Genomic DNA, 25,952 nt, shown 5'->3' with positions numbered 1-25,952 from the left:
AACTAAGAAAAATTTCTAACCCTAGACAAAATCATTTGGAAAAAGTTTTTCTTCACCGCTTGGGAAGGGTGTAGCCACCATCATAGGGTACTAAAACATCCTTCCATTTATGAATGGTCGAACATATCTCTCATTGTTGTGCGATACCCTCTCTCTCGCTTTTGAAAGCCATGGTCAAGGGATTCCTCCTCACCGTTTCTTAAGGTAAACAAGTAATTATACAATGCTGTTGCATTTCATATTTGGAGAATACGAAATTTTGAATTTTGAATTGAACTTCATGTTCACTTCTAAGAGTTTGGCTCCTCTCATAAAAATAGGAGAAGGTTCTCTAAGTGGTACTGCAGATTTTGTATTTAAGAGTGCAACAAGGTCATTTCATGAGAAAGAGGGAGGCCAACATATGCTCTCCTGGCAGCTCAGATCAGGCTTCTAAGTATGTATCTTTTTTTTTTTTTTTTCTGTTGAATTCTAAGTATGTATCAGTTCAGCTCGATTGTATGTATTGGTGTTGAATCAAGTGTAAAATCGTCAAAAATCTATTTTTATTTTGAAAAAAATAGGAATAAAATTGACCGATCGGATCAGCATACCAACCCAATTCCCTAAATTTAAATCCCTGGCCCAAATAGCCTTTTGCCATAAAAGGGAAAAAAATTTCTGTTGCATGGAATTTCCATCTATGCACATTTGGTCATTGCCCTCTGCTCCTTAGTGGGCCCCATAGTGTAGTAAACGGCTCGCTGTTGCTTCCCCTGAAAATCCATCATTCCGTTCTCCTCCTTGGATCTATCTTATGCCACGAACAATTAAGACTACCACGGAACCCTAATCCCCCTTCCCTCCCTCCCCCCCTTTTTTCTGTCGAATTCCATCGATTTTGGGAAATAAAGTGGAGAGAAGAAGACATGAGCAATCTCAGAGCGATTTATCGGCCTCACATAGTCTTCTCTTCCTTCTTCTGTTGCAGACACCAAGTGCGACCTGGAATTTCTTTCCGAAACACCAGTTACAGGTCACGGGTTTCTTCTCCGTCTGTCTCTTCTCCGTTTTTTGATTCTTCGGATATCCTTCGGAACGAATCCGCATACCGCATCAATTCCAGGAGAACTATCGTCAGGGCATCGAATTGGAAGGATGAGAAATCTCCTTATGAAACTCTGGGTAAAAGACTCACTCAAAACAGCTTTTGTTTTGATTTTCAATTGAAAATACCACTTTCTTTTTTTGTGTTGATGCTATGTGGAATTTTTTACTTTGATTTATATTGCCTAAGATATGGAGTTTGTTATAGGATGAGAACGAAGTTAGCTTGATTTTATTTAGAAACTTAATCATGTAGAACTACATTATTTAGAAACTTTATCTTCATCTTATCATTCATCCTTGATTTGGATCTCACCTAGCTATTTAATGTGCTTCTCAGAGTTGGATAGAGATGCTGGTGAAGAGAAAATAAAGATTGCATACAGACGGTTGGCGAAGTTCTATCACCCAGATGGTTTGTTTATTTATCTTCTGTTCTTTTCAAATTTTGAACTTTATAATATAATATTAATAGTTCATGCTACTAGTACTTGATAATGTCTTGCGTTGGTAAGATAAGGAACCTGTGGATTTTGATTGGAAGAGGAGGAGTTATTAACAGGGAATCGGCCTACTTATTCTCTGTTTGAAAATGTCACACTTAATTTATATGTTAGTACTTAAATAATTTAATTGGGGCTTGTTTTTTGATGACCAACCTACATCAGTCTTCCTCGATGGTCCTAGTATCTGCCATGTGGCATCTTAGTTGGCCCTCAAATTGTGTGGACCTTGTCAAGAGTCCGGTTAATCATGGGAAATTTTATCCCATATATATTCTGCTTCCTTCAAAAAATGATTTGAGTAGTCAATCTTTCTGAAGAAATTATTTTAACGGATGAAAATAACAATGGGAGTACTTAATATATAGGGGGTCACTAAATTGACATGTTGCCTGGTCCATATATCATTCAGTGGTCGGATTGACCAGTTCAGCTTCACATGACTCTAATTGTTGGACCATTGAAGGAGATCTTCCTTAGCCTGCCAAATCATCTTCTCCTTAATTTAGTTGATGGGAAATAATGATATTGCTACCCATCATCTGCCAACAGTAAACAGACAGCTTATGTCCCATGTGTGGGCCCACAAACAAAGCAAAAACTTAAAATATTTCTACAGCAGTCTACCTATGTCCTATTTGAGTATTTACTTCTCATCTCTGGGACATATTGCACTTGCAATGGTATGGAACATATATTTCCTTTATGATGAGATTCGTGAAAGAGTTAAAACTAAATACATTCCAATAGTGCTGAAAATTTTGCTTCATCAGAATCTTAGTGCCATCTGAGCTTTATGAGTTATAAGTCCAGTCTAGCTTTTCGCTAGAACTATTTTAAAACTTATAGTAACTCTACAGACGGACGACCGCCCCTTCACCTCCAAAAAGAAAGAAGGATATCTTGTCATCATCTCTGAATTTTGTGATTTCCTTTACGTAGAAAAAGAAAGGAGGTTCTTTGTGCAATTTCTTCTTCATTTGCCACCTTCCAAATTATTTCAGGAATATTTTCACTAGGATAGTTAATTTTTTACTTACCTCCATTTGTGTTATCTGTTATTAGGGGGGAAAAAAAATCATAGGTTGGTATTTCTAAGCAAAAGACTTTTTGATCTGGCCAACCAGATTGGTACCTTTGTTTTGCGCACTTAGTTGTATAATATGGAAAGGTGGTGTGGCAATTTTGACTATTGGATATCTAGGAGATGACCTAGATAGGCCATGTGTCAAATTTCAGATTCAAACTCAATCATATAAGCTGCCATATATTGGCATACACCCTCCTGTAGTCCTGGATTTTGCAAAGCTGTATTTTTCCACATGGCCTACTTTGTTGGGCTGAAACTTGAATTGTGAGCCGGGAACCTTTGGGTCTACCTATCTACAAAATTTCAGCATCATATGACCTGCCATGTGGCAGTAAATCCTGTGCAGACCAGAGATTCCAAAGTAATTGAGAAAGAAAACCCGTAATTCCAAAGGGATCTAGCTTGTAACTCTAAACCCCTTTCAAGAATAAAAGGATGATTTTTCCACTGTTTCTTCAGTAGAACCCCCAAAGTTCTATCATGAAGTGCTTAATGTCTTGGTAAATATGTGTTCAGTATCATGTAAGAGCAGTTAGTTTTCTCTTCTTTTTCCCCCTTTCCTTCTATATTAATTATTGTAGCATCTTCTTTCTGTATCTTTTTTAAATATTTTCTAAATCAATGTTCATCATATCGTGTTGAGGGATGAAGAGTAATTACTGTACTATCTTCTTTCAAAATTTACTACTTTTTTTTTTGGCAATTTTTTTCTAAATGAGTGTTCATCTTCTATGTTGAAGGATGAGGGCCCTGTCCACCTGTGTAGCATAAAGATTGATTAGATCATCATGTTTGCCTTTTTTGTATCTTTAACAATTTTATGCTGCTGAATCTGGTATAACTTCCTTAATTGCTTGTGTATATTGTGTTTTTTTATCTTTAGTTATTGTCGAATGCAGGAGTTTAAAAGCGTTTGTCTCTGTACCTTTTTTTATCGCACTTAACCTTTGAAAATTTTGTACTCTTGCATTTATTTGCCTTGTTTAGGGAAAGGAATGAATTTGTAATTTCTTGGAGATTGTGGAGGGAGTGCATTGGCTCATATTTAAGATATAACATCAGGTGGCTTCATTACAGGGTTGCCAGGTTTGGCTTAGATGTGCATATTTCCACTTGCTTGCATAACCTACTTAGTAGTCTTATCAGTGAAGGGCTTGAATGGATGGAGGATTTATATGGGGAAGGGTGCAAGAAGGGATGATCTAGAGGAAGTTGACAATGGATAGGAGTGGGTAAAGCAATATTATGGGTTGGTACTTGGTGGGTTTCTCCAGGTTTCTAATATTTGTTAACCATGGTATTGAAATTCATGTGTTGCTCCATTTCTTGAAGAGTGCTACGTTGATAAGCGGAAGTATTGTGGCCTTATATCCCCTCTAGTTGTAGTCCAACATTACGTGGAAAGCTTTAAATTTTGATATCAGTCTAAAGGATAGTCATTTGGAAGAAGAAATGTATTTTGGAAGTTTATTGGAGTCTGGGAAAGTGCAAAACCTTCTGAAATATAAAGAATTACGGAAAGCATGGAAACCATAAAAAGCATGCATGGTGTCTTAGAACTTGGCGATTGAAGAACAAGCTTGAGTCACACTAAAACTTCCTTAAGGTTTCAGATCTTGCTGTGTAATGCTCAAATAATAACAACATGAAGTTCAGATTTATAGTTTTAAGATGTTAACATATATTTTAACCGTTAATCGGCAATTGCAAGTTATATTGTTATGTAACAATAACATTTTGGGAAGAGTTTTATGGAATATTGTGATATGCAAAAATGTTTCCATATTATGGAATATGTTAGATCAAACACCAAGAAATACGAAAATAAATAGACAAAAGATCCGCACGACACAGAGATTTAACGAGGTTCACACACCAGTGTTGTGTGCTACGTCCTCGGGCGAAGAAGAAGATGTTTCACTATGCAGAAGAGAGATTACACCCCAAGCAGCAGCGAGAAAACTCACCCTGAAACCCTAGCTCTATAAACCCCCAAAGAACAATGACTTTCTCAACAAGACAACAGTACATTATATACTCCAAGTCGTGGGTCGAACCACCTATCGGCCCAACCCCTCTGCTTCCATCAAAGATCTCAGAAAAACTTCTCATTCGGGTCACCACCAAAATATGTCGGAGCGGATCAATCTTCAAAAGGGGTCAAGAATTCGAGACAAACTTAATAGAATAGATTGCCACGGTTAATTCTAGTCATGTATTTTTGTAAGAACTGCCATATGTTTTCATTCGAGAATCAGATTAAATTCAGGAAGTCAGATATGGATCTCATTTAGGTTCTGTTCCAGTGCCTAGGATTTGGTTAATTGAAGAAGATACATGTACTTGGTTTCTACACTCATGAAAAAGTTAGAACTGTGGAAGTCGTAGTGACCATGTTAAGTGGTGATCCAACATGAAATCTACATCTTGGAGCCAAGCCAATTTTGTAGCAGCTTTGTACTAATGAAACCAACCAGCAAAAAGCACCAATGCTACAAAGACCAAGGCACTAGTTGCAGTGCATGAGAGTTGTAATTCACTAGTTACTCTGAATGCATGCCCGATCACTGGCCCCCTTGGGTGGGTAGGGGGGTAGAGGAACTGAGTTTATTTGTTTTCTCATGCGCCTCTACCTTATAGACAATGAGAAGTGCAATGTTATGCCTTTTGATGCTTCTTAATTTCATGTTTGTGCAGAATTTTTGTGTGCTACCCTGGTTATATCTTTAGCTGATCAGATTGACTTTTCTTTTCTAGTGTACAATGGTAGAGGAACCCTTGAGGAAGGGGAAACTGCGGAAGCTCGATTCATTAAGATTCAAGCTGCTTATGAGCTGCTTATAGATGTGGAAAGGCGGAGGCAATATGATAGTGAGCACCGTGTCAATCCCATGAAGGTTAGAGTTGTTACTTTGTGTGTTGATTTTAATGTACGATTATATAGCAAAGACAGTGGAAACTTAAAACAGCTGGTGATTGCATTTGAAAAATTGCTATTTCTTGGGTTTCCCTTGAAGCTTACCTGAATGTAGTTATATTGGTTTCTTTTTGTTGACATAAGTTTGCCATAAGGACTGCAATCGGGTGGATTTGAGCAGGTTGAGCTTGGGTGCCAAGACATTGATCCAGCCTTGCTCTATCCACTTATATTATGGATTGTGAGTGGTTTATCCGCAACCAACCCATCAATAGTTGGGTGGGTTCAACGGGAAATTATTTTTAAATCACCTTTAATCAGGTTTTATCAAGCGAATTGAGGTAGATTTGAAGCTCACACAAAGGTAATTAAAAGTTTAATGAAAAAGTTAGCACCATATCAAGTGGGTATAAACAGGCAGGTTGAGTATGGGTGCAGTAACCCACTGGCTCTGGAGGCCGTCCCCAACCCCACCCATTTAATAATCTTGATGAGTGGATGAACGCGACTCCAACCAATTATTAAAGGGGTAGGTTTTGGATGGATCAGGTGGGATGGGTTCAGGATTCTATTTTTTGCTGACTTTGTATTATTTGTCTGTATCCAACTACCTCAAATATTACACTGTTGGACTCTGGGATTGCATTCAACTATTCCTGGGATCCTTACAGCAAAGTGTATTTTGTCTTGTCACAAATAACAATCTGAAAGCAATTCACCTGCCGAAGCATAAAGAGTAACCATTATCCATCTATTGACCTGTAAGAGAGGACCTTGACTTTGGTCAAAATAAGATCCTGTCCAGAGCTGCTGATTAATTAGAGCAACTTTGAGTTGACTCAGCAGACATGCTTTCTTGGGAATTTCTGAATTCCATTGCTTTGATGTACTGAACATTAAGCTTTCTTAAGCTGTTGATCTTGTTTCTGTAATGTAAAATGAGTCTGCTTCTTGTGAAACATATTAACTACTATTAATCCTGGTTAACTTGATCATTTCAGATCATAGGAAAAAGCTAGTTGTGAGAGTGTATGTATTGGTCTATTTCTTCTTAGTCACTATGCTTCATTTCTTGTCTCTTTCTGTCAGGCTTCTCAAGCATGGATGGAGTGGCTAATGAAAAAACGAAAAGCCTTTGATCAGCGAGGTGATATGGCAATTACAGCTTGGGCTGAGCAGCAACAGCTTGAGATGAACCTCCGTGCACGCCGTTTGTCTCGTTCAAAGGTATTTAGTCCTTTTATGTACTTGCATGACTTTTGCATGGAGGTCCTACTTAGGTTACATTCATGCTCGTGAGATCAGTCTTGGTGAAGAATTGGCCTAACAGATTTTTGGGAAGATGAAAATACTAATCCTACTCTGTTGTCAAGAACACACATTCCGCACTGTTTCCAATTGCTGGTTCTTTTCCCATATATTTATGAAAATAAAGGGATGATTATGCAAGAGGGAATAGGAGCCAAGCTCCAAGATGACGACATCAAGAGCAGCCTTCCAACAGCAATTGATTCTTGAGGTTATGTTTCTGAAAATTGGGGCTTTCCATCTTGGAGATAGTATTTACCCCAAAAAAAAAAAAATCTTGGAGATATTCTTCCTCTTCTTCTTTGTTTTTATATATTTTTATTTTTTAATAAGAAGGAAAATTTTAACCTCCCTCCCAAAGGAGAAGATGGCAACTTGAAGAAACTTTACACATAATTGGATTGAATGGTTGTAACCATTTAAACCTGTAGACCAATTTCGCTAGTCAACACCCCCCCAAGTGACCTGTTTGAATAGATGAGACCGGTATTTTCATCCAATGGAGTTGATTTTTGGCATGGAAAATATTCTAAGCAGTATTCTTACATGGTGAATCTTGTTCTTCTGTGCGTGCAGTAGAAGAACAATGATTCGCTTTAAGAATGAGAGATTTTTCCTTCTAAAAACATCATACATACCAGAATGCCAGTAAATATGATATCTCCTTAAATATTGTATCCTGTACAACACATTTATGCTTATGCTGACCTTAATCACTGGTACATCTTCGGGGTGTCTTCATTAATACATTGGTGGATCCAAAGGCAATTATTTGTTGTTCCAGAGAATTTTGCAAAATACCCTGGAGATTTGTTTCTTCTCTCCCCTCCACCTCCGTTTTGTCCAGACCAGTAATTTGGGGAACTATAGGAAGCTTCATCAAGAGAGTCATGTGACTCTGGTTGTGGTCTTTTTATGTTGTGTTTTTTGTTTCCCTTGTTGTGTCTTGCATTGTTGATGATTAGATTCCATCTCAGATTGATCCAGAGGAAGAGAGGAGGATCCTGGCGAAAGAAAAGAAAGCATCCAAGGAATATTTCTCTAATACCCTCAAAAGACATACACTGGTCCTGAAGAAAAGGGATATAATGCGTAAGAAAGCAGAAGACGAGAAGAAAAAAGTCATCGGTCAGCTTCTTGCAGCCGAAGGCCTTGAACTCGACACCGATGATGATGAAGCAGCATAGACAATTTCCTGGAATACGGTTTCACTGTTGTATACCAGTGACTCTGATCATTTGGTTCCTTGAATTGTAAGGGTTGGTAGGGGGTCCATATTCCTGTTTTTCAACTGTGTATATATAATTGTTATGTATATAGAAGAATGTAAAATCATCACCGTGAAATCTATTCATCTAAACATACTCTAAAGGTCCCAAGATCTGATATATTGCAATACTTTGGTCAGGACAACTAATGGTACGTACTGCCATTAATTGGAATTTCCATTAGAATATCCCTACTATTTGGAATCAAGGGATGTGAAGAAACCCTTTGATTGCCCTAAAATAAGCCCTTCCAAACATGATTTTTCTCAGGATTTTGTAGAAATACAATATCTAACACACCATGAAGGCTGATTGCTATATTACATTGCTTTCTTGGTTGAAAAATAAGAGTTACATGTAATGCATTATATAGAAGTATTTATGGACCGATCAAGCCGTGTGTGTGTGAGAGAGAGAGAGAGAGAGAGATCGTGGTTTGGATGGATTTTTCCAAAATAAAAAGTTCAAAAAATGTGGTGCGACTTCTGCAGCCTCTGCTTTTCTTTTTTCCTGTATAAAGTGCAGGCTAAATGTTTAAGAGCCTTTAGTTCTATTAGTAAAATATTTTGCTTTTAGGCATGTTCTATTCAGTTTCATCTCTACTTTGTTTGATATTTAGTTGGACCCTCCATTTGCATATGGAGAGGACTGGTTTTTTTTTTTTTGGGTGAAATGAAAATAGTATTAAAGTAAGAAAAATGCAAATCTTCAACTACGAGCTTGTTCATAAAAGCATCATGAGATTTCCTACCCTTAGCCTTAATAGGTATATCAGAATTTGTGATACTTGGGTTGATGATGAATTTTTAATTAAATTCACTAAATTGGGACCTTGAAGATTTAGTCCGGAGCCCTAGAGTTCAAGCAGTCCAAATCCATTACATAATAAATAAATAAATAAACAAATAAAGAAGATGCCAATCTGTTTTCTACTCAGAGTTACATAATCCGCATTAATCAACATCCACAATGGTCTTAAGTATGTCTTAATGGGGACTTCACCCTTCAAGATTTTCCACAAAAAATATTTTAAATTTGAGGTTGGTCTTAAGACTCCAAATGGTTTTCCACGCCATATCATTTGAACAAGAATGTTGCATTGATTGTGGGGTTAGGATAGAAATTGTAGCTTCAATAGTGAGAACACCAGATAATTACCAAATATGTTTTTTTCTCTCAATCTTAGTAATAGAGTATTACAATTATGGGAGTAAGAACGTTGCCAGGTTTCGTAAGCTACGCTAGCACTTCCCTATGTCTCTCTCTCTCCTTACAAAATAAGGGGCAAATGTGTCTTCAGGGAACTCAATCTCTTAAATTATAATATCATGCATTGAATGTGATGAAGGTTCAAACGAATCATTTTAGCAACTATGATTGTTGATCTAGTGATGCTTAGTGGTTGCCATGATTTAAAATAACAAATGCACGATCATGATCAACTTAAATATTTAAAGCCATTATCTTCTAATAAAAGTGTTAGAAGCTTGAGGTTGTTTGATTAGTACTCATACAAGGTACTATGATAAAATTGAACTGACAAACAATAAGGTACATTTATTGAGAGAAGGTGTGATGCCCATAGAAAAGGATGTGAGAAGACATGCAGAAGAATCCACACATTAATCATTTCCCTTTCCCATATTTTAAACCTCACTCCCTTCCATCTCTTCCCTATGGTAATGGTGGGATTTGATCCCAAGACCTTGTTACAACCAGGTGAGGTTTATTGCCCGACAGATCTTTCAATTTGGAGACATATACATCTAACTTCTTTTTTTTTCCAACTTGCTAATTTTACCTTTATTTTATTTTTTTAGGAAATTATCTTGTACCCCCTAAAATTGAAAATAACTTGGAATAATCCCTAAAAATGAAAATAATGTCTACCGCACCCCTAATTTGTAACACCGTTAACTGAAAGTGAGAAATATCCATTTTACCCTTATATTTAAACTCTATAAAAGAACCCATTTTCTTCCAAACCATTACATGCTCTCTCTCACCAAGTGCTCAGCCGCGACCTTAGCTGGGAGAGTATATTGTAGCAGAAGGCCGTAGCTGCATTGCGTAGATCTGGTGACTCTGGTATCAGCTGCGGTGGATAGTCCCCTAGCAGCAGATCTTCTCATAGCTTGTAGCTTGAAGCCCTAGACCCTTGAGGTATTTCGCTTCACCACTGGTTCGTCCATACTCCTTGCAGAAGAAACAGTTAGCTCGTCAAGCGCATCAACAAACATGTCTTCCTTCCCTGCATCTTCATTGAGGTTGTCTTCGTCCTGAGTATCTTGCATAATGTTGTCCGGATTATCCAGAATCCTATTGTTGTCATCCACATCATCCACCTCCAAATGCCTGGATTCCTGTGTTTTTACATTTCTTAATGGAGGAGAAATACATTCATTATAATAAAGAGGGAAAGTTTCTTTTTCAGGCAAGGAAGGTGGGGGCTTTTGAAATCGGATTCAAGAATTGTAAAAGGAAACATAGAATTGAGAATCCCAAAGTATGATTGTATCTGTGCCTGATCAACCAGAGAACCCTTGTCAACTACCTTAATTTGTTCTGTCTCAGGCATGAATCCCTCACCCCTCGAGGATTCATCCTCCACCGGAATTTCGTTTCCATTAGCACTCGCTGTTTCACTCACACCTACCTGCTGAGTATCAGAAGCATGTTCAATAGGAGCACTTGATTCTTCCTCAGGTGAAGTAGGCATTTGAGTTATGATGTTATGCTGGCTCTCAGACAATTTTACCGAATAGCCACCGGCATCAACACTCTCCGAGATCTCAATAGAATTGCTTACCCCATCGCTGGACAATAACCCTGGATATGGAGTATCCTCATATTCTGCAGACCACTCTGCAGATCCAGTACCTCCATCGTTCTCATCAAACCCTTGGGGTAAGCAGTTCTGTTGAAACAGTAGTGAAGTGATATACCATTCAATAGAGAAACAGTAGTGAAATACCAACTTTACTAAATGGTGACCAAGGTCATTATAGTAACTTAACATACCCATAAGGGTAGATTGGCCATTTAACGAAAAAATGACGGATGACATCATCACTTAACGCCTTAAACCTAACAGAATGGGGTTTTTAGACATTATTTTCATTTTTGGGGGGTTACTCCAAATTATTTTCAATTTTAGGAGTGGTACAACATAATCTCCCTATTTTTTTTTTTCAGAATCACATTAGAGTAACAAAAAAAAATTGAGTTGAAAAAAAGAAACAACAACAACAACAATTGAGTTGTTCTTTCTCCCACTTCCATTGAATCTCTCCCCTAAAACAATTTAAGACCATATAAGATTTTAAAGAACATACTGGTGCAAACTCTAGGCAAAAAGTGTATAGATTAGAAAATACAGAACTCATAATCTGACAGTCACATCAAGTTCAGGAGATAATACATAGACTGGAGCAAGTAAATTCTTTATATTTACTGAATTGTAACCATTGACTATGCCATTGCTTGTTTTATTAGGCAACAAAATTTTGGCCCATTTATAATGGAAATAATATAGGGGGGAAAATAGTTTCTTCTCTTCCTTCATGAATCATGATCCACTGTCCTTGCTTTATTCTTGATCATTTTTGTACTATGCCAATTCCACGAAAGTAGAAAGGGCTGATTGAGGTTGATATGACCTACCACACATTATTAGGGAAGCAATTTGAGGATTGTCTGTCATCTATGTTGTGAACTAGGTCGTTTCCCTTGGAATAGATTCCTCAGTATAAGCTGAGTGTTTCTCTACCAAGAGTTTAATGAGAGGATTCTCCACGTCATCATCAGGCTGGTTCTTGTCTCTGTGAACTGTAATTTTTTCACTTTCTGTGACGACCGTGACGACTTCTTTACGAGTTGAAAGCTCGTTGGCCACCACCATATGCACCTTGTACTTCCTTAGGGCCTTATCAGCCTTCTCTAATAAAATCTTTGGATCTGTTTCCAGCTGTTGAAAGGAACTGAACATCAAGTTTTTAATATTTTATATACTAAGTAGGTTCACATTTGAAGATTTCACCAGTAAATAAAGCAATGCTTGCATCATCAGATGCACAAGGAAACTGAGAATAATTTCATCATGTTTTTTTTTTTTTTCCTTATGACTGGATACATTGGATCAGATGTTTCACCAGACCGTTTCGTTTTTTACATGACTTGAAAAAGCTAATCATTAAAAAAAAAAAGGGACAGAAAATTTAAATAGAAAAAGGTACCTAATTAATTTGTTTTCCATGGCATGAATCACCAAACTAGGTTTTCCTCTGAGAACTATTGCATTTTCATGGAACTTTAAGCTATATTTCCTAAAAGTTTCTCAAAACTGAAGAACCATGAAAGGAAGTAAGAACAAAATTAAGAATAAACAAATGAAAAATTGCACATTTGGTTGCTCCTTTAAGAAATTCATTAAAAAAATGGCATACCTAGTGCAAGAAGCTCACACTACTGCAGGGTCTGGAGAGGGGCATATGCATGCAGCCTTAACTCCACTTTGTGGAGAGGCTATTTCCTCGTTCGAACCTATGAACACTGGGTTGCAATAGAGCAACCTTACAGTTGCACCGAGGACTGCCTTCTCTCCCTCAAGTATTTCATCACCACCACTCCCCCCCCCCCCAAAAAAAAAAGGATTCTAAATTTCTCTTAGCAGGCGTATTGAAATATAAAGATAAGGAACCTTGAAAGAAATGCAGAACGCCATGGGAGACCATTCTTTTCTCAGCAGCGAGAGCATCTTTGGCACTTGGGCTAGTTGCATATCTAGTGGACCAGAGGCTGATTGAATCTTGTGCTCCGTCTGCACAATAATGAGATTGTGAGAACATTAGGCAACCGTTTGCTGCTAAAATAAAATTGATTGAATCCTGTGTTCAATAATGAGATTGTGGCATCATCAGGGTCCAAGAAATAAGAATAATCCTGAATGTATGACCAAATATATAGGTCACATGTGTCAAACATAGTTCCTTCAAATTATAGGGAAAACCAGCGTTCAGCAATGGAAGAGGGCTAAACCTAATGCATGTGTAAGTATAAGATAAAGTTAAACAAACTAATTTAAATAATTGCACACATTCTTACCATACACTCCCAAGGGACATAGAAGTCGGATACTGCAGCAGCAAGATAAAACATGCAATGTGACCCGAGATGCCTCATTGATATTGCAACCATCCTTAACATCTATTCACAAATACCAAAAAATTTCCTCAGATTGAGTGTCAGAATACGTTATCACAAGACAATCTTGATGAAATTCTCTTCCATGCAATGAAAGAATAAAATGGGGCACAGAAAAAGTTGATAAGATAGAGAAAAGGTAAGGGGAAACAAAAAATGCATCATCATAAGGTATATGGACGACCCTCAGGTACAATGATGCATCAAATTCCTAAATAAAATTCTAGCATTCAAACATCGCTGCAAACATACTGATACATTTGGCTTGTGAAAAATCATGCTAACCTGAAGATACTCAAAGATAGTTGTAAAAGGAAGTTTCAGTAAGAGCTGTTTATTTACAGCCTGCAATTAGGAAAGGTGGGTTGTTATCAGTGTTATGCAATAACGTTTCTCCAGCAAAATAGGATTGGCAAAGCAAACTAGGTCAAAATAGAAAACCAAAGCAACAAAAAAAAAAGTAATATAAATTATAATGGCCCATACAGCATGGTGATCCCTGAGTGCCCTTGTCACTACTGCAGAATGCGACTGACAGACTGAAAAAGAACACCAAGTCCAGTGAGACCAGTGCCAGAAAATATCAATTCCAGAAAAATTGATTCCTCCCAATCCACCTCACCCCCGAGAAAAAAAGAGAAATATACATGCTCTTATGGGGAAAAATAAGAGAAAAAGGGATGTGATTCTCCCTCTATATGGTAGAGTTCCAAACAATTACCAGAGAAGAGATAAGAGATCAATGATACAGCTACCCTTGACAAATTAATAGCACCCATGAAGTTAGACAAATGCAATTATGGAAAATTTGTTGAAATTTTCATGGATGCTCTTCCAGGCTACTACTATTTGTCAGAAGAAGATCTAGTATGGTGCAATGTTGACAGGTTCAATTTCTAAGTCCTTCAATGATACAATTCTTCTGCATTAAGAATAGTTTTGCGTTAAGCCCAAAGGAGCAGACCTTGAACAGCAGACTCCTCCGTAACCTCAAAACATTCCAGGAAAGAATTGTCAGGAAGCGATCTGCAATATGGCTGGCAGGTTCCCCTATATTAAGAGATTACATTAATAACAAAATCACAGGGTGAAAAAAGAAAAGAAGTCCTAGTTATTCTCTTGCACAAAGTAAACTACTTGGAATTTAATCTGGGCAAGAAAACTTGATATCAGCATAATATTCACCGTCGATGAAGAAAGATAACAGCATATCCAGCCTTCAGAAAATACCTGCAGCATTACCCACATGTCCATCTTGTCAAAATCAGGTTTAATGTTAAAACAAATTGCAGTAGAAACATTAAAGGTGTAATCTGAGCATACTCTGTGGATGCTGCTCCTCGATGACCTGAGCTGAAGTTATCAATAAATCGAACACATCGCCGTTCCAGAGGAACTGTAGTACCACCAGATGTTACACATACAACCTTATTAGGTCTTTTATTTCCTGAAATTAAGCGCAAACAAAGACACCACACCCAACCAAACCAAGTAAGAGTTCATACAAACAAAAGAATGAGAATCTTTGTTGCTTCTGTGGTAAAACTTATCTATACTTGGTAAAGAACTTTACTTGCCTGATGATGAGGAGTTTCTTTCAATGAATTCCTCCAATCTCTTACTAAGGCCGAGACTATCTCTAAGAGGCGGTGCTGATTCAAAAAACGATTTGACATCTGCATCCAGTATCTCTTGTGGAGCTTCTGGTCCATTTCTTGAATCCATTGGAAAGATCTGGAGACAAATCACTATAAAACTCCACTACTTTGCCTAACATTCTACTCAAATATCGGTAATAAGAATAAGAATGGGAGTTAGGGTCTCCTTGTTGAAGAGCGCCAGAGCATTCAAAGAATCCTCTGAGAACAATGTCAACAAGAAGTGACAATTTTTCATGGACTTCAATTATATCATCCTTTCCCCAAGATGTATTATATATATCATAAGCTATAAACTCTCTCGATTCACATAGCCATATGCTTGTTTCAAAATATGTACATGCAAGACTTAGAACTCCTATTCCAGTTCTTAATTTAATATATTCATCAGCTAATGGGCTACAATTTCTTAGAGATCCATTAAATAAACATCCATCAATGATAAGAAAAGGTTCAATTTTAAAAATTTCATTTTTCCAATCAGTGTCATAGCAGATCTTGGGGGAGGGGGGGATTCAAAACTAGCACTCCACCTAAGCCAAGTTCCAAATATAACTGTGCTATGAAATGCAGAAGCAGTGCAGCATTAGAAGAAAAAAAAAGCAGAAGCAGAAAGAAATTTCTAATTCACAAAGCTATTTGGTGATAAATGGAAAGACACACCAAAATGAGGGGGAAACCCCATAAATATATGCAAAAAGAGAATACCTATAACAATAGAGACTGGAATTCTAAGCTAAGGGATGAGAAACACAGAAGAGCAGAATCGATTTCAAGTCTCCTATATTTTATTATATTACTTTGCATAGAAAATAAATTCAAATCTTTCAAACTGAAGAAAATACTACTAAGAAGATCAAGATAATAAGTACATGGCCATTGGATCATTAGCCATCAATCTCATCAATTAAAAAATAAAGCATTATGAAGGGTTAAATTCCATCCAAAGAGAAATAAAAGGAACTCAGAAGAAAGTTCTGTTTGAAATTAACTCTTTGAGAAACATAACCATAATTTTCACACCTTATTTGCATAAACTGTTGGTGTATGATGTTTTGTATTCCGTCGCAATTTAATCCAAGGAGTACTGGTGCAGCATCTAGACAGGCAGGACGACGGTCCCGCTAGCCGGTTAGCGGGTCGTGGGGGTTGCAAGGGGGCAGGAGGGCCCCCTGCATAGCAGGGGGTGTAGGGGGGCGCAGCCCCCCGCTCGAATTTTTTTTTATTTCAGGGCAATTGTAGTTTAATCCGGATTAGGATTTTTTCGCTATATATTTGTAGCGAGAGTTTCTTTCTCTGTAATACAAGCAATACTGAGAGGTATGAGGAAGAGCGCTGTAACCGTATTCTCCATTGATAGTGAAGCAGGATCTCATCTCACTGGGGACGTAGGCAACCTTGCCGAACCTCGTAAAATCCGTGTGCATTGTTTGTTTTGTTTTTCCATTATCTTCTGCATCGTTTTAGGGTTGCGTTTCTACATAAACAACTGAGAGGATTTGGGAAGATTTAAAAAAAAAGAAGCAATGTAAACATCATGAGATTGATTCATAAATTCATGAAAGATAAAGAAGCAATTCTGAAACTAAAGATGAGTTGGAGATTCAATATCGATAATCAAGCATCAACCAAGAAGGAAGCATATATACTATAAGAAAGAAAATGCTAACATGGGGAAAGATAGTAAAACTCCAAGAAAGATTTAGAGGAGGAAACCAGAGGGAATCGAAGGTCCCATTTGACAACATTTCTGTTTTGCGGGACTGCTTCTAAGCTAGAAGTAATTTTTTTTTGTTTCTATTCTCGGGAAGCACTTCTGCGGGAGTGAAAATGTGTGTGGTAATAGGGTGTAAGAAGTGTTTCTGAATTAGAAAAGAAACAAAAATGCATCTGGAAGGAACTTTAACAGAAGCAATTCTGGCACTTCTACAACACAGTTTTGACCTCAATTGATCCATCGTTACTGCCCAGAGGAGAAGTAATAGGTAGGGATGACAGGATTTGAACCTGAGAATTTTTTTTACCCAATACACAGGTGCTACCAAGCTGCGCTAAATCCCTTTTTTATTTTTTACAGTGTTATCGTAGAGAATCTCTGCTTTGTTTTCCACATCGACAATGCACCTCCATCGATATACAATATCTTTCTCCTGCCATTTCTTCATATAAGTAAGACTTTTGCATTGCATTACAAGAGTATTGTTACACCAGCTATATAAAATTCTAATTACTTCTTAAACAAAAAAGCAACAGATGTGAAAATCAACACCATGTTTGATGACATTGTCCCTCCAATAAGTTATAGGATAGATCAACAGGATGCAAAATTTGTGATAACAGAAAGTCTGATGGGATTGAACCATTTAACTTGTTGTAACTAAGGTCCAAAGTCCCTAGATATCTTGAAATCCCAAGAAGAATGTTGCCAGAAAAAGATATCCCCATATGTAGCAAACCGAGAGAGTATCTCAATCCTTGAGAGACTCTCAGGAATTCCTCCAATATGGTCATAGAAGTCAGGTATTTAACTTGGAGAACTGTCCTATCCTATCAGGATAGACCCAGAGAGTTGATCACTACTGAGATCAAGCAGAACTAGATTTGTCTAATTCATGAGCTCTTCAGGGATTTGACCTACAAAGTGGTTGGTATCGTGCTCTAACTCTTCCAAAATCATGGCTTTATCAAGTTAGGTAGGAACAGAGCCATAGAACTGGTTGACACTCAGATTCAAGCTTCAGATTTCAACCAACCCATTTAATTGAGAAACAATGTTTCCAGTCGACGAATTGAAAGACAAGTCCAAGTACTATAAGCCACGAAAAGTAGGCAAACGACCAGACAAGCTGTTCGTAGAGAAATCTAACTCGTTAAGCCCATTAATCCATCCACAGTCTCTGATGAACTCATCAGGAATCACTGAAAGAGAATTTTAGAGAAATAGCGACTCTAAAGTATCAATTTCTCACAAATCGGGTAGAAAATCAGAGTTAAGAGAATTCCAAACAGGGAAAAGATAGATGGGTGATGGATCGATAGTTGTTGCTGCAATTGGCTCCTTTCCATAAACATGGATTTGGGTCTATTTCGTTAAGATAAAATGGAGAGCCTTGTCATGGTGTTCTTCTGGTTTTGATGGAGTTGAGACAGCACGACAAAAATGAAGGAAAAGCTGGAGGAGAAGAAGAAACAGATAATGGACGAGACATACGCATACCTTTTAGATAGCACCAACAGCTTCAGAGAGACAGAGAGAGAGAGAGAGAGAGAGTACCTGTCTCTGAATTTCAACTCTTTGGGAGGAAGACGAAAGGGCTCGAGTCGCTCGACCTCTCGAGACTCTCGATATGTCCGACTAAAATTCAATATTTGGCAGTTGGAATGAAATCACATTGAAAACACCGAATTTCTTGTAACCGGTCGTTTTCCGCGGATTCGGATTTGCCTCTTCTAGTAGCTATACCGCCTTGTTGACCTCATCCACCTTCTTAGCCAAGATCAGGTGACGATTTTCATCCTCTTTGACCGAAATTCGAAACCATGCTTGGTTATGCAGCCAAATCCCGCGGGGATTCCAGCCAAAAGCGATTTTTATCCAACAGCCAAGGCCGATACCTTTCCGATATCGATTTGGATTGGAGCATAACGGGATAGATCTAATCTTTTTTTTTTTTAATTAATTTTTCTACTATAATTTTAGGCTGATACTGTTCCAATCTAATTAATATTTATTGATCCCCCATTTGCTCGATGTAGAATTTCCCATTAACCTGCGTGATGGTGCAGTGGCTACACAAGCAAACAGATTTCCTCGATGATTATCTAGATCAATATGGAAAAATAGAATCTTCAAATCATGAAATCATCTCGTTAGGAACCATTGAAGTTCTTCTCCTCATTTTATAATGCCTGGAAGGCTATAATTGTTTTGAAACTATTACTATATCATATCATTCATTCTTAATCAGGATTGGGACCTAAGTTTAAACGGGACAATACTGAGATTTGACACTTTTGTTCCATCCCGACTACCGGAACCATCCCAATTAACACCCTGTTTTACCATAGTAAAACACCTTGTCTAAAGTATAGTTCTAAAGCTTGATCGGATCAATTAGTATTTTGTCCAGATTGGATTGATATCAGCCATGACCAATCCAAGCTTGATACACCATTACAACCCCAAGGGTAAAAATATAATAAAAATATTTTTTTTGGATGAGAGATTAGTAGTGATTAGTGATACATTACATAAATTGTTTAAGTAGTGGATAAACAAAAGGCATACCCAATGCACAACTCTCCTACCACTATGGGGTTGGGGTTGGGTGGGTTGGGGGGGGGGGGAGGGGGAAGGAGCAACTATTAAATCGTAATGGAGCAACCTTACTATTGCATCGAGGTACTTGTTAGGCACTGGATCTCCATGAAATTGAATGAATTGTCTAATTTCATTGCAAAACCTAATCACCTGGTAGAATTGGTAGACACAAGTAACTATACTACAAACATTGCTAAAAATTCGCAGAATCATAAACCCACGACCATTAAATCGTAATGGAGCAACCTTACTGTTGCATCGAGGTACTTGTTAGGCACTGGATCTCCACGAAATTGAATGAACTGTCTAATTCCGTTGCAGAACTTGATCATCTGGTAGAATTGGTAGACACAGGTAACTATACTACAAACATTGCTAAAAACTCACAGAATCATAAACCCAAGACCATTAAATCGTAATGGAGCAACCTTACTATTGCATCGAGGTACTTGTTAGGCACTGGATCTCCATGAAATTGAATGAACTGTCTAATTTCGTTGCAGAACCTGATCATCTGGTAGAATTGGTAGACACAGGTAACTGTACTACAAACATTGCTAAAAAGTCGCAGAATCATAGGTTGAATTGGTTCAAACCAATGGCTAAACCAGTAAAGTGGAAATAATAACCTTCCAGAGATGGTAGGAATGACAATGTCTTAACTTCTCTACTATTTTGATTTCAAAAACTATCTCACAGTTCAAAAGCCAGCAGGAATGCCCCCTTTTCTTGGATCACTTACACCTGCAAGCTCCCCAAAGATTACCCCTCCTTTTGATTCCAAACCTTCCAATCTGTGCACTACAAGCTGGCATATAGTCCCACCAGCAAGGCTCTGTAGGACATGACCCTTCTTTTGTAGGGCTGCCCTTGTATGAGCTGGAACTTCAAAGTGGTCACCCATGACAGTTGTCCAATTCTCATACATTAACACATTGGGGATAAGCTGCACAAATAAAATTGCAACACTTTAGTATCCACACTTTACTAGTAAAGGGGGTCTGGTCCTTAGATGAAGGAAGAAGCATGATTTATGAAATGTCAAAATGTTTGAAAAAATGAATTGCCCTGTCCAGAATAGAATTTGAATCCATGAATTTAAAATTGAATCCTGTAATAAAGACCATGACTTCTATTGTTAGTGATCTACTCTCTCCCTGCGGTCGAGCTGCTCTATGACCACTATCTCCGGGTGGTCGAGCTGATCATAGAGAACACTAAACGAGTAAGGCCGGCTTGAAAGCCTCCATTTTTTTCAACTAAAAAATGTTTTTCTTTTTAAGGTTGCGAGCCCCTTAAGGTCAACACAAGGTTTACCAAGTTGGTACTTCACCATAAGGGCTCTAGGCCGTTAAAAGAGACATTTAGGGACTCTGTATGAAGTACTCTTAGGGAGGATTTAGTGAAAATTGGCACACCGATACAGCTGAAACGATACCGATACCTTGATCCGTGGATGGAAGGGTGTCTAGACTATATGGTAGGCCTTCCATCTGGTAATTGGACAACCTCAACTAGGGATGCAAGTGAGCTAGGCCTGGGTTAAGGGAGTTGATTGCCTCTAAACCAAATTGATCCCAAGCTGAACTGAGCCTGTCCTGGCTCATTTTCTCTTAAAGTTGAACCCAACTCTTGGCCTGACTTGCACCCCCTAACCTCAAAAGAAGATTTCAAGTTGAAACTGAAACAGTAGAAATGAATATGAAAACTACAGAAAGTCTTTTGAGTTGCCATCAATGAAGTGGATGATTGGTTGGTCTATTAAGATTAATGAATAGTGTACCATTAAATCGTAGTTCATACGATAATTTGTATTCTTTCTGTTCTTTAAACAGGTAAGTTAGGTCAAGGGCAGAAACTGAATTACAAAATGAGCAAGTTCAAATAAGGGTGACACTAAACTTATAGTTTCTCAACAAGTACGGTAAGCAAATTTGGGCTTATTGTTGGTACCTGATGATAAAACCTCGGAGCCATAACAGAAGAGATTGGATCCATTCCCTTGGCGAAATGATTCAAGAACACCTCTGCTGTTCCAGCAATGATCATGGCTCCCCCACTTGCACCAATGACTGCTTTCAGTTGCTTGTCCTAAAGTGTCAGAAAGTAGATAAGAGTGACTTGAGCATCATATAGAAAACTGTATTGAACACGATATATCCAATTGGTTAAAATTTTTCCTAGAGAAAATCTATTACAAAGACCCAATTGAGAATTGGTCAACACACATCAGCTTCGCAACTTGTGTTTTATTTATAGATCAACCTTAGAGCTAACTGATTCTCCACTTAAAAGTAATTGATTGGTTCAGAAAAACAGCCAAGTAGACAATCTGAACATGGAAACAGAAACATATGCACAAACATCTACTACCTTGAGGACAATGGTAGGTGTCATAGCAGATAATGGCCTTTTGCCTGGTCTAATAAAATTGGCAGGAGCAGATGGTGGAAGACCAGAAGAAGCATTGACAGGCATTGAGAAATCGTCCATTTCATTGTTAAGCACTATTCCGGTACTTGGTGATAAAAACTGTGCACCAAAGTAGTAGTTTACAGTGCTAGTCATGGAGACAGCATTTCGCTCACTATCTACTATGGACATATGACTGGTCCCATGGTCATAGATCTGGTTCCACCTAGAAGCAAGTGAAGCTTTCAGTTCAAATATGGAGTTAATGACCACAGCTAGATAGAACTTACTTGAAAGGCTTTAAAACAGTTTTAAAAAAAAAAAGGACCAGCTTTCCAACAATAAGGTTCTCTTCACTCTGCTGAAGGAAAAAAATTGCCAAAAAAATCTGATCTGCACAGTTTCATAGACAGTGAAAAGATCTAAAGGTCCACAAAATTTGATCATGTTGAATTTGACCCAAGTCTCCTAGGGTGATAGTGGGTCACCTTAAGAAATCATGGTTCATCTATGAATAGAGTTTCCATACCTGCCACCATAATGGCTGGGACCAAAAGTCATATTATCAAATATTGTCTTCTTCAACTCTTCTGCAAACTTGGGGGAGAGCATATCAGATAGAACTTTTGAGTCATTAACGAAATCAGGATCACCAAGATTCATCCTCACAGCGAATGCGTGTTTCAATGCTTCAATTTCCCGATGGATCCCCAGTGAGCCAGAAACACCCAGAGGGAATCCATATTGAGCAAGAATGTTTAAAACCTGAAAGGAGATTTCGAAGACATTTAGGCCAAAGAGTTAGGCATATAACCGTAAAGAAAATGAGGATATAAATAAAATTACAAGTATCATTGCAGCACCACCGGATGGAGGTGGCATGCTTAGTATCTCAAGGCCCGAGATATTTGCAGAGATTGGCTTCTTCACTTTAACTTGATACTTTTCCAGGTCTTGCATGATTAGTATTCCTCCAAACTTCTGAACATCTCTAACTAAATTGTACCCGACTGAACCATTATAGAATGCATCTGGGCCATATTTTGAAATGGTGTTGAGTGTCTGAGCTAGTTTTCTATTTTGGCAGATAACTCCTGGCTGAAGTAGTTTCCCATTTGATGTGAAAATATTACGAAGTCCCTTATCAGCGAAGATCCCTGAATTTGATTTATTCATCTGCATGTAGAGATATGGAGATATCTTGAACCCTTTTCGAGCAAGATATTCTGCTGGCCTTACTAGCCTTTTCCATGGAAGCCTCCCATGTTGTTTCCAAGCTTTGTGAAGGCCAGCAAGTTCCCCTGGAACTGCTATAGAAAGTGCACCACTAGCTTTTACGGCAGAATTTCCACAATACATATTCTGAAGAGGAAAAACAGAATTAACAAAGATAAGTAGAGGATCCAACTATAATGAATTCAATTTTTCTGTGAAGTATAAGCTTAGGGGCAGCCAAATACCAAAGTAAGTATCAGCTTTATTTAGTTGCATGCATGTCAAGTGACTACTACATTAGTAACATCAGAGATTGGCAATGTGAATTACCTATTACCTTACAGTTACTTGAACATCAGTCTGAGATCTTCCTCACCATAAATGGATTTCAAGTCAGCAAGGTGAGATCATATTTGTTTCAACTTGTATAAATGAAGAACTACTACAAATAGGAGAAGCAAAAGCTGCACTGAACTACTTATTTGGTATGACAACACCAAGGCTTGAACCTAACCCCTCAGTGAACCCAACTCTAGGTACTCAGCCAAGTTCAACCAAGGGTAAACCTAACAACACCTGAGCTTCCAAATTAAGTTCCCACATTTCAAAACATTTGATGAAAGAAGTCATCCTCTTTCCTCCAATTTTCTTCCTTTTCTCTTCTAACTAAAACTGCTGTAGGCTTCTTTCATGGGAAGGAATTTTTCAAAAGTATGTATGTGAATGAGTTCGGTCTACAGCCAAGCTCTGTCTACAGTTTACAATGTACTTGACCAATCACATATTTTAGATTGAGCCCTAGCATTGCATTATCCCCACACAAAAATTAAATAAAAGAAGGCGAAAAATAGACAAATTTAAGTACCTGGGAAGCTCGTAATGGAGCAGTTTCTCTCATATCCAAAGCTTCTACATTCCCACTAGCTAATCTGATCAGCATGAAGGCACCACCCCCAAGGCCACTAGATGCCGGGCTGACAACACCTAAGCAAAGGGCAGCCGCAACGGCTGCATCTACAGCATTACCTCCTTCCTGTAGAACATCTCTCCCAATTCTTGAACATCGGCCATCATCGGTGGCAACAACACCATTGTGTGCTGTAATTAGTTCGCGCCTGGGCTTGGTGAGACCACTCACACTGGAAAGACTTGAACTGGTGGGCAACAGTAAGAAGAGAAAAAACAGAGTAATGGTTGGCCACAACACCAGGAGAGCTGCATGTGCATCAACAGTTAATACTAATTTCTCCACACAACAGTTTCAAATGTTCAATAAACAAAACATCAAGCATTACACTTCACACAGATCACAACCATCAAACACTATCCAGAAAATGTGAAATAATCAAGTTGAACTTCTTTGCAATCATACAAATGTGTGGAAAAATGTAATGCTCAGCCAAATGACCATTCTTGATAGGGCCAAATCTCATAAATCAATCAAGCAGGGAATAACCTTCTTTTCATTCTTCTTTGATGCTTAATAGTGTTGGGTTTGCTAAAAAACCATCCAACAGCTATGGTTACCTCTTGAATGAGACATTTTTAGAGCTCTGAGACCTCACTCTATGGTTAGTTCCAGTAAAATGGAAGGGGATGTAATATTTATACAGGGGAAATCACAAGACTAACTACCCTTTAATTGCTTTGACCTAAAAAAGATGAAGACTACTAAAGAGTTGCAGTTTAACCTCTCCTTGACTCAGGGATTAGCTGTTGGGTTTGTCTTGTTCATTCAGTTTTCAATTTGAGATTTTATACTCAGATTCTTAACCATAATGGATAAAAAGAAAAACAAGAAAAATAAAAGAAGCATCACTCACATGACATGATTTATCTGCTGAGTCTCCCAACTTGATCAAACTAACTTCTTTCTTTTGCTTCCTACCAATATGAACTATGAAATGGAATGTCCCTATATCTCAAAACCAGCCAGCCATTAAATTTGCAGAAGAGAGAGAGAGAGAGGGAGAGAGAAAGAACAAAGAGAGAACTGGCATTTCGCTTTCTGAAACTAAAATCCTCAGAACGAAGAATATTAAGTCAACTTGCAAAGTGTTTAAAAGTCAATAATAGAAGCTTTAGAAAAGATTTGTCGTTTTCATCTCAAGATGCTCACTTTCAGGCTTATCTTCAGCTTCTTCTTCTTCATTTCTTCATTGATATGGAAATCAAGAGAAAATCATCTGGGTTATCAAACCTGGACCAAGTTGGTACATGTGAATGTGAAGAAAGGAATTAGTCTTTTAAAATTTAATCTCCAACCCAAATTACTGACGTACCAAATTTGATAACCTTTATCTAGAACAAATCAAATTGAAAATTTCAACTTATAGCTTTGACTGAATTTCCCATTTTCCTGAAATGGGATGCCGACACGCTTTTTCTCAATGGCAGAATATCCCAGTTCCTAATTTCCTGCGTGGGTGCACCTTCATTTCATATGCATTTAGTTTTTTTGAAGAAATTTCATATGCATTTAGGAGAAAGTATCCTTGAAGCTACGGCACGGGCATCAGTTCATCGTGCCTCATTGAGACCATTTAGAAAGGGTGGAGGAGATATACGCGGAGAGTGGAGGTCACATCAAGATCCTCTTTTTTTTTTTCACACTGTGCAGTAAAAGAAAACTTTATTGATGCATTTAGATGCAACTCATTTTATTGACTGATAAAGACCTTTTTCAAAATTTATTCTGTTACTTAGAGCAAGTATATAGTTTTAGAATATTCAATCCATCCATCTTCTATTGTTAATATTTTTGCCAAGCATCTCTACCTATCTTTATCATTTCTAATCTTCTTGAACTAGTGTTTATTGAAACTTTGTTTGAACATATTATCTTCAAGGAAGACATTGTGATGTTAATTGCTCTCTTTCTTACAATGAAAGTTTTTAGTATTGGACTATTGGGGCATTTAAAACATTTTGGTCATGATGATTTACCAACATTTTTCTTTCGAAAATATTGA

General features: G+C 37.8%; 4 protein-coding genes across 7 annotated transcripts; 1 reads left to right on the top strand and 3 right to left on the bottom strand.

The window, feature by feature from the left end:
* The first annotated feature begins 723 nt into the window (after nucleotides 1-723).
* Nucleotides 724-8,281, top strand: LOC122073996. The gene is made up of 5 exons (XM_042638799.1): nucleotides 724-1,164; nucleotides 1,427-1,501; nucleotides 5,437-5,576; nucleotides 6,686-6,823; nucleotides 7,882-8,281. The coding sequence occupies exons 1-5, from the start codon at nucleotides 909-911 to the stop codon at nucleotides 8,089-8,091; spliced, it is 819 nt and encodes a 272-aa protein (XP_042494733.1). The 5' UTR covers nucleotides 724-908; the 3' UTR covers nucleotides 8,092-8,281.
* A 1,412-nt stretch (nucleotides 8,282-9,693) lies between these two features.
* On the bottom strand, nucleotides 9,694-11,288 carry LOC122082958. The gene is made up of 2 exons (XM_042650720.1): nucleotides 10,697-11,288; nucleotides 9,694-10,368 (listed from the first exon to the last, which is right to left on the bottom strand). The coding sequence occupies exons 1-2, from the start codon at nucleotides 11,240-11,242 to the stop codon at nucleotides 10,285-10,287; spliced, it is 630 nt and encodes a 209-aa protein (XP_042506654.1). The 5' UTR covers nucleotides 11,243-11,288; the 3' UTR covers nucleotides 9,694-10,284.
* Nucleotides 11,289-11,519: 231 nt separating this feature from the next.
* LOC122082922 (phosphopantothenate--cysteine ligase 2-like) lies at nucleotides 11,520-18,649 on the bottom strand. Of its 3 annotated transcripts, XM_042650718.1 has the most exons (11): nucleotides 18,307-18,649; nucleotides 17,040-17,182; nucleotides 14,952-15,108; nucleotides 14,698-14,821; nucleotides 14,560-14,604; nucleotides 14,339-14,424; nucleotides 13,861-13,913; nucleotides 13,660-13,719; nucleotides 13,276-13,377; nucleotides 12,872-12,991; nucleotides 11,520-12,139 (listed from the first exon to the last, which is right to left on the bottom strand). In XM_042650718.1, the coding sequence occupies exons 3-11, from the start codon at nucleotides 15,097-15,099 to the stop codon at nucleotides 11,888-11,890; spliced, it is 990 nt and encodes a 329-aa protein (XP_042506652.1). In that variant the 5' UTR covers nucleotides 15,100-15,108; nucleotides 17,040-17,182; nucleotides 18,307-18,649; the 3' UTR covers nucleotides 11,520-11,887. The 3 variants fall into 3 exon arrangements, with proteins under 3 accessions (XP_042506652.1, XP_042506651.1, XP_042506653.1); XM_042650717.1 differs by lacking the exon at nucleotides 17,040-17,182 and having other exon boundaries at nucleotides 18,307-18,645; XM_042650719.1 differs by lacking the exons at nucleotides 17,040-17,182; nucleotides 18,307-18,649 and adding an exon at nucleotides 18,250-18,273.
* Nucleotides 18,650-19,761: 1,112 nt separating this feature from the next.
* LOC122074639 (glutathione hydrolase 1-like) lies at nucleotides 19,762-25,503 on the bottom strand. 2 transcript variants are annotated; one of them, XM_042639558.1, is made up of 9 exons: nucleotides 25,263-25,503; nucleotides 25,100-25,180; nucleotides 24,804-24,895; nucleotides 23,846-24,195; nucleotides 22,612-23,127; nucleotides 22,295-22,530; nucleotides 21,727-21,991; nucleotides 21,307-21,444; nucleotides 19,762-20,299 (listed from the first exon to the last, which is right to left on the bottom strand). In XM_042639558.1, the coding sequence occupies exons 3-9, from the start codon at nucleotides 24,808-24,810 to the stop codon at nucleotides 20,054-20,056; spliced, it is 1,758 nt and encodes a 585-aa protein (XP_042495492.1). In that variant the 5' UTR covers nucleotides 24,811-24,895; nucleotides 25,100-25,180; nucleotides 25,263-25,503; the 3' UTR covers nucleotides 19,762-20,053. The 2 variants fall into 2 exon arrangements, with proteins under 2 accessions (XP_042495492.1, XP_042495499.1); XM_042639565.1 differs by having other exon boundaries at nucleotides 23,846-24,134; nucleotides 24,804-25,180.
* Nucleotides 25,504-25,952: the final 449 nt, after the last annotated feature.

Source organism: Macadamia integrifolia, chromosome 1 (assembly GCF_013358625.1).
Source record: "Macadamia integrifolia cultivar HAES 741 chromosome 1, SCU_Mint_v3, whole genome shotgun sequence".
Classification (NCBI taxonomy): Eukaryota; Viridiplantae; Streptophyta; class Magnoliopsida; order Proteales; family Proteaceae; genus Macadamia; species Macadamia integrifolia.
This window is presented reverse-complemented; position numbering and strand designations above follow the sequence as displayed.

Excerpts from the sequence above, each read along its gene's own strand:
- LOC122074639 (XM_042639558.1), bottom strand. Across the intron at positions 21,992-22,294 it reads CCCAGCCATTATGGTGGCAG|GTGGAACCAGATCTATGACC; the intron begins GTATGGAAACTC and ends ACTTGCTTCTAG. Across the intron at positions 20,300-21,306 it reads CTCCGAGGTTTTATCATCAG|CTTATCCCCAATGTGTTAAT; the intron begins GTACCAACAATA and ends TTATTTGTGCAG.
- LOC122073996 (XM_042638799.1), top strand. The coding sequence starts at position 909 with ATGAGCAATCTCAGAGCGATTTATCGGCCTCACATAGTCTTCTCTTCC. Across the intron at positions 5,577-6,685 it reads ACCGTGTCAATCCCATGAAG|GCTTCTCAAGCATGGATGGA; the intron begins GTTAGAGTTGTT and ends TCTTTCTGTCAG. Across the intron at positions 6,824-7,881 it reads GCCGTTTGTCTCGTTCAAAG|ATTGATCCAGAGGAAGAGAG; the intron begins GTATTTAGTCCT and ends ATTCCATCTCAG.
- LOC122082958 (XM_042650720.1), bottom strand. The coding sequence starts at position 11,242 with ATGATGTCATCCGTCATTTTTTCGTTAAATGGCCAATCTACCCTTATG. Across the intron at positions 10,369-10,696 it reads AGGGTTCTCTGGTTGATCAG|GAGTATGGACGAACCAGTGG; the intron begins GCACAGATACAA and ends TTCTTCTGCAAG.
- LOC122082922 (XM_042650718.1), bottom strand. The coding sequence starts at position 15,099 with ATGGATTCAAGAAATGGACCAGAAGCTCCACAAGAGATACTGGATGCA. Across the intron at positions 14,822-14,951 it reads AAGAAACTCCTCATCATCAG|GAAATAAAAGACCTAATAAG; the intron begins GCAAGTAAAGTT and ends GCTTAATTTCAG. Across the intron at positions 13,378-13,659 it reads CTATCTTTGAGTATCTTCAG|ATGTTAAGGATGGTTGCAAT; the intron begins GTTAGCATGATT and ends ATTTGTGAATAG.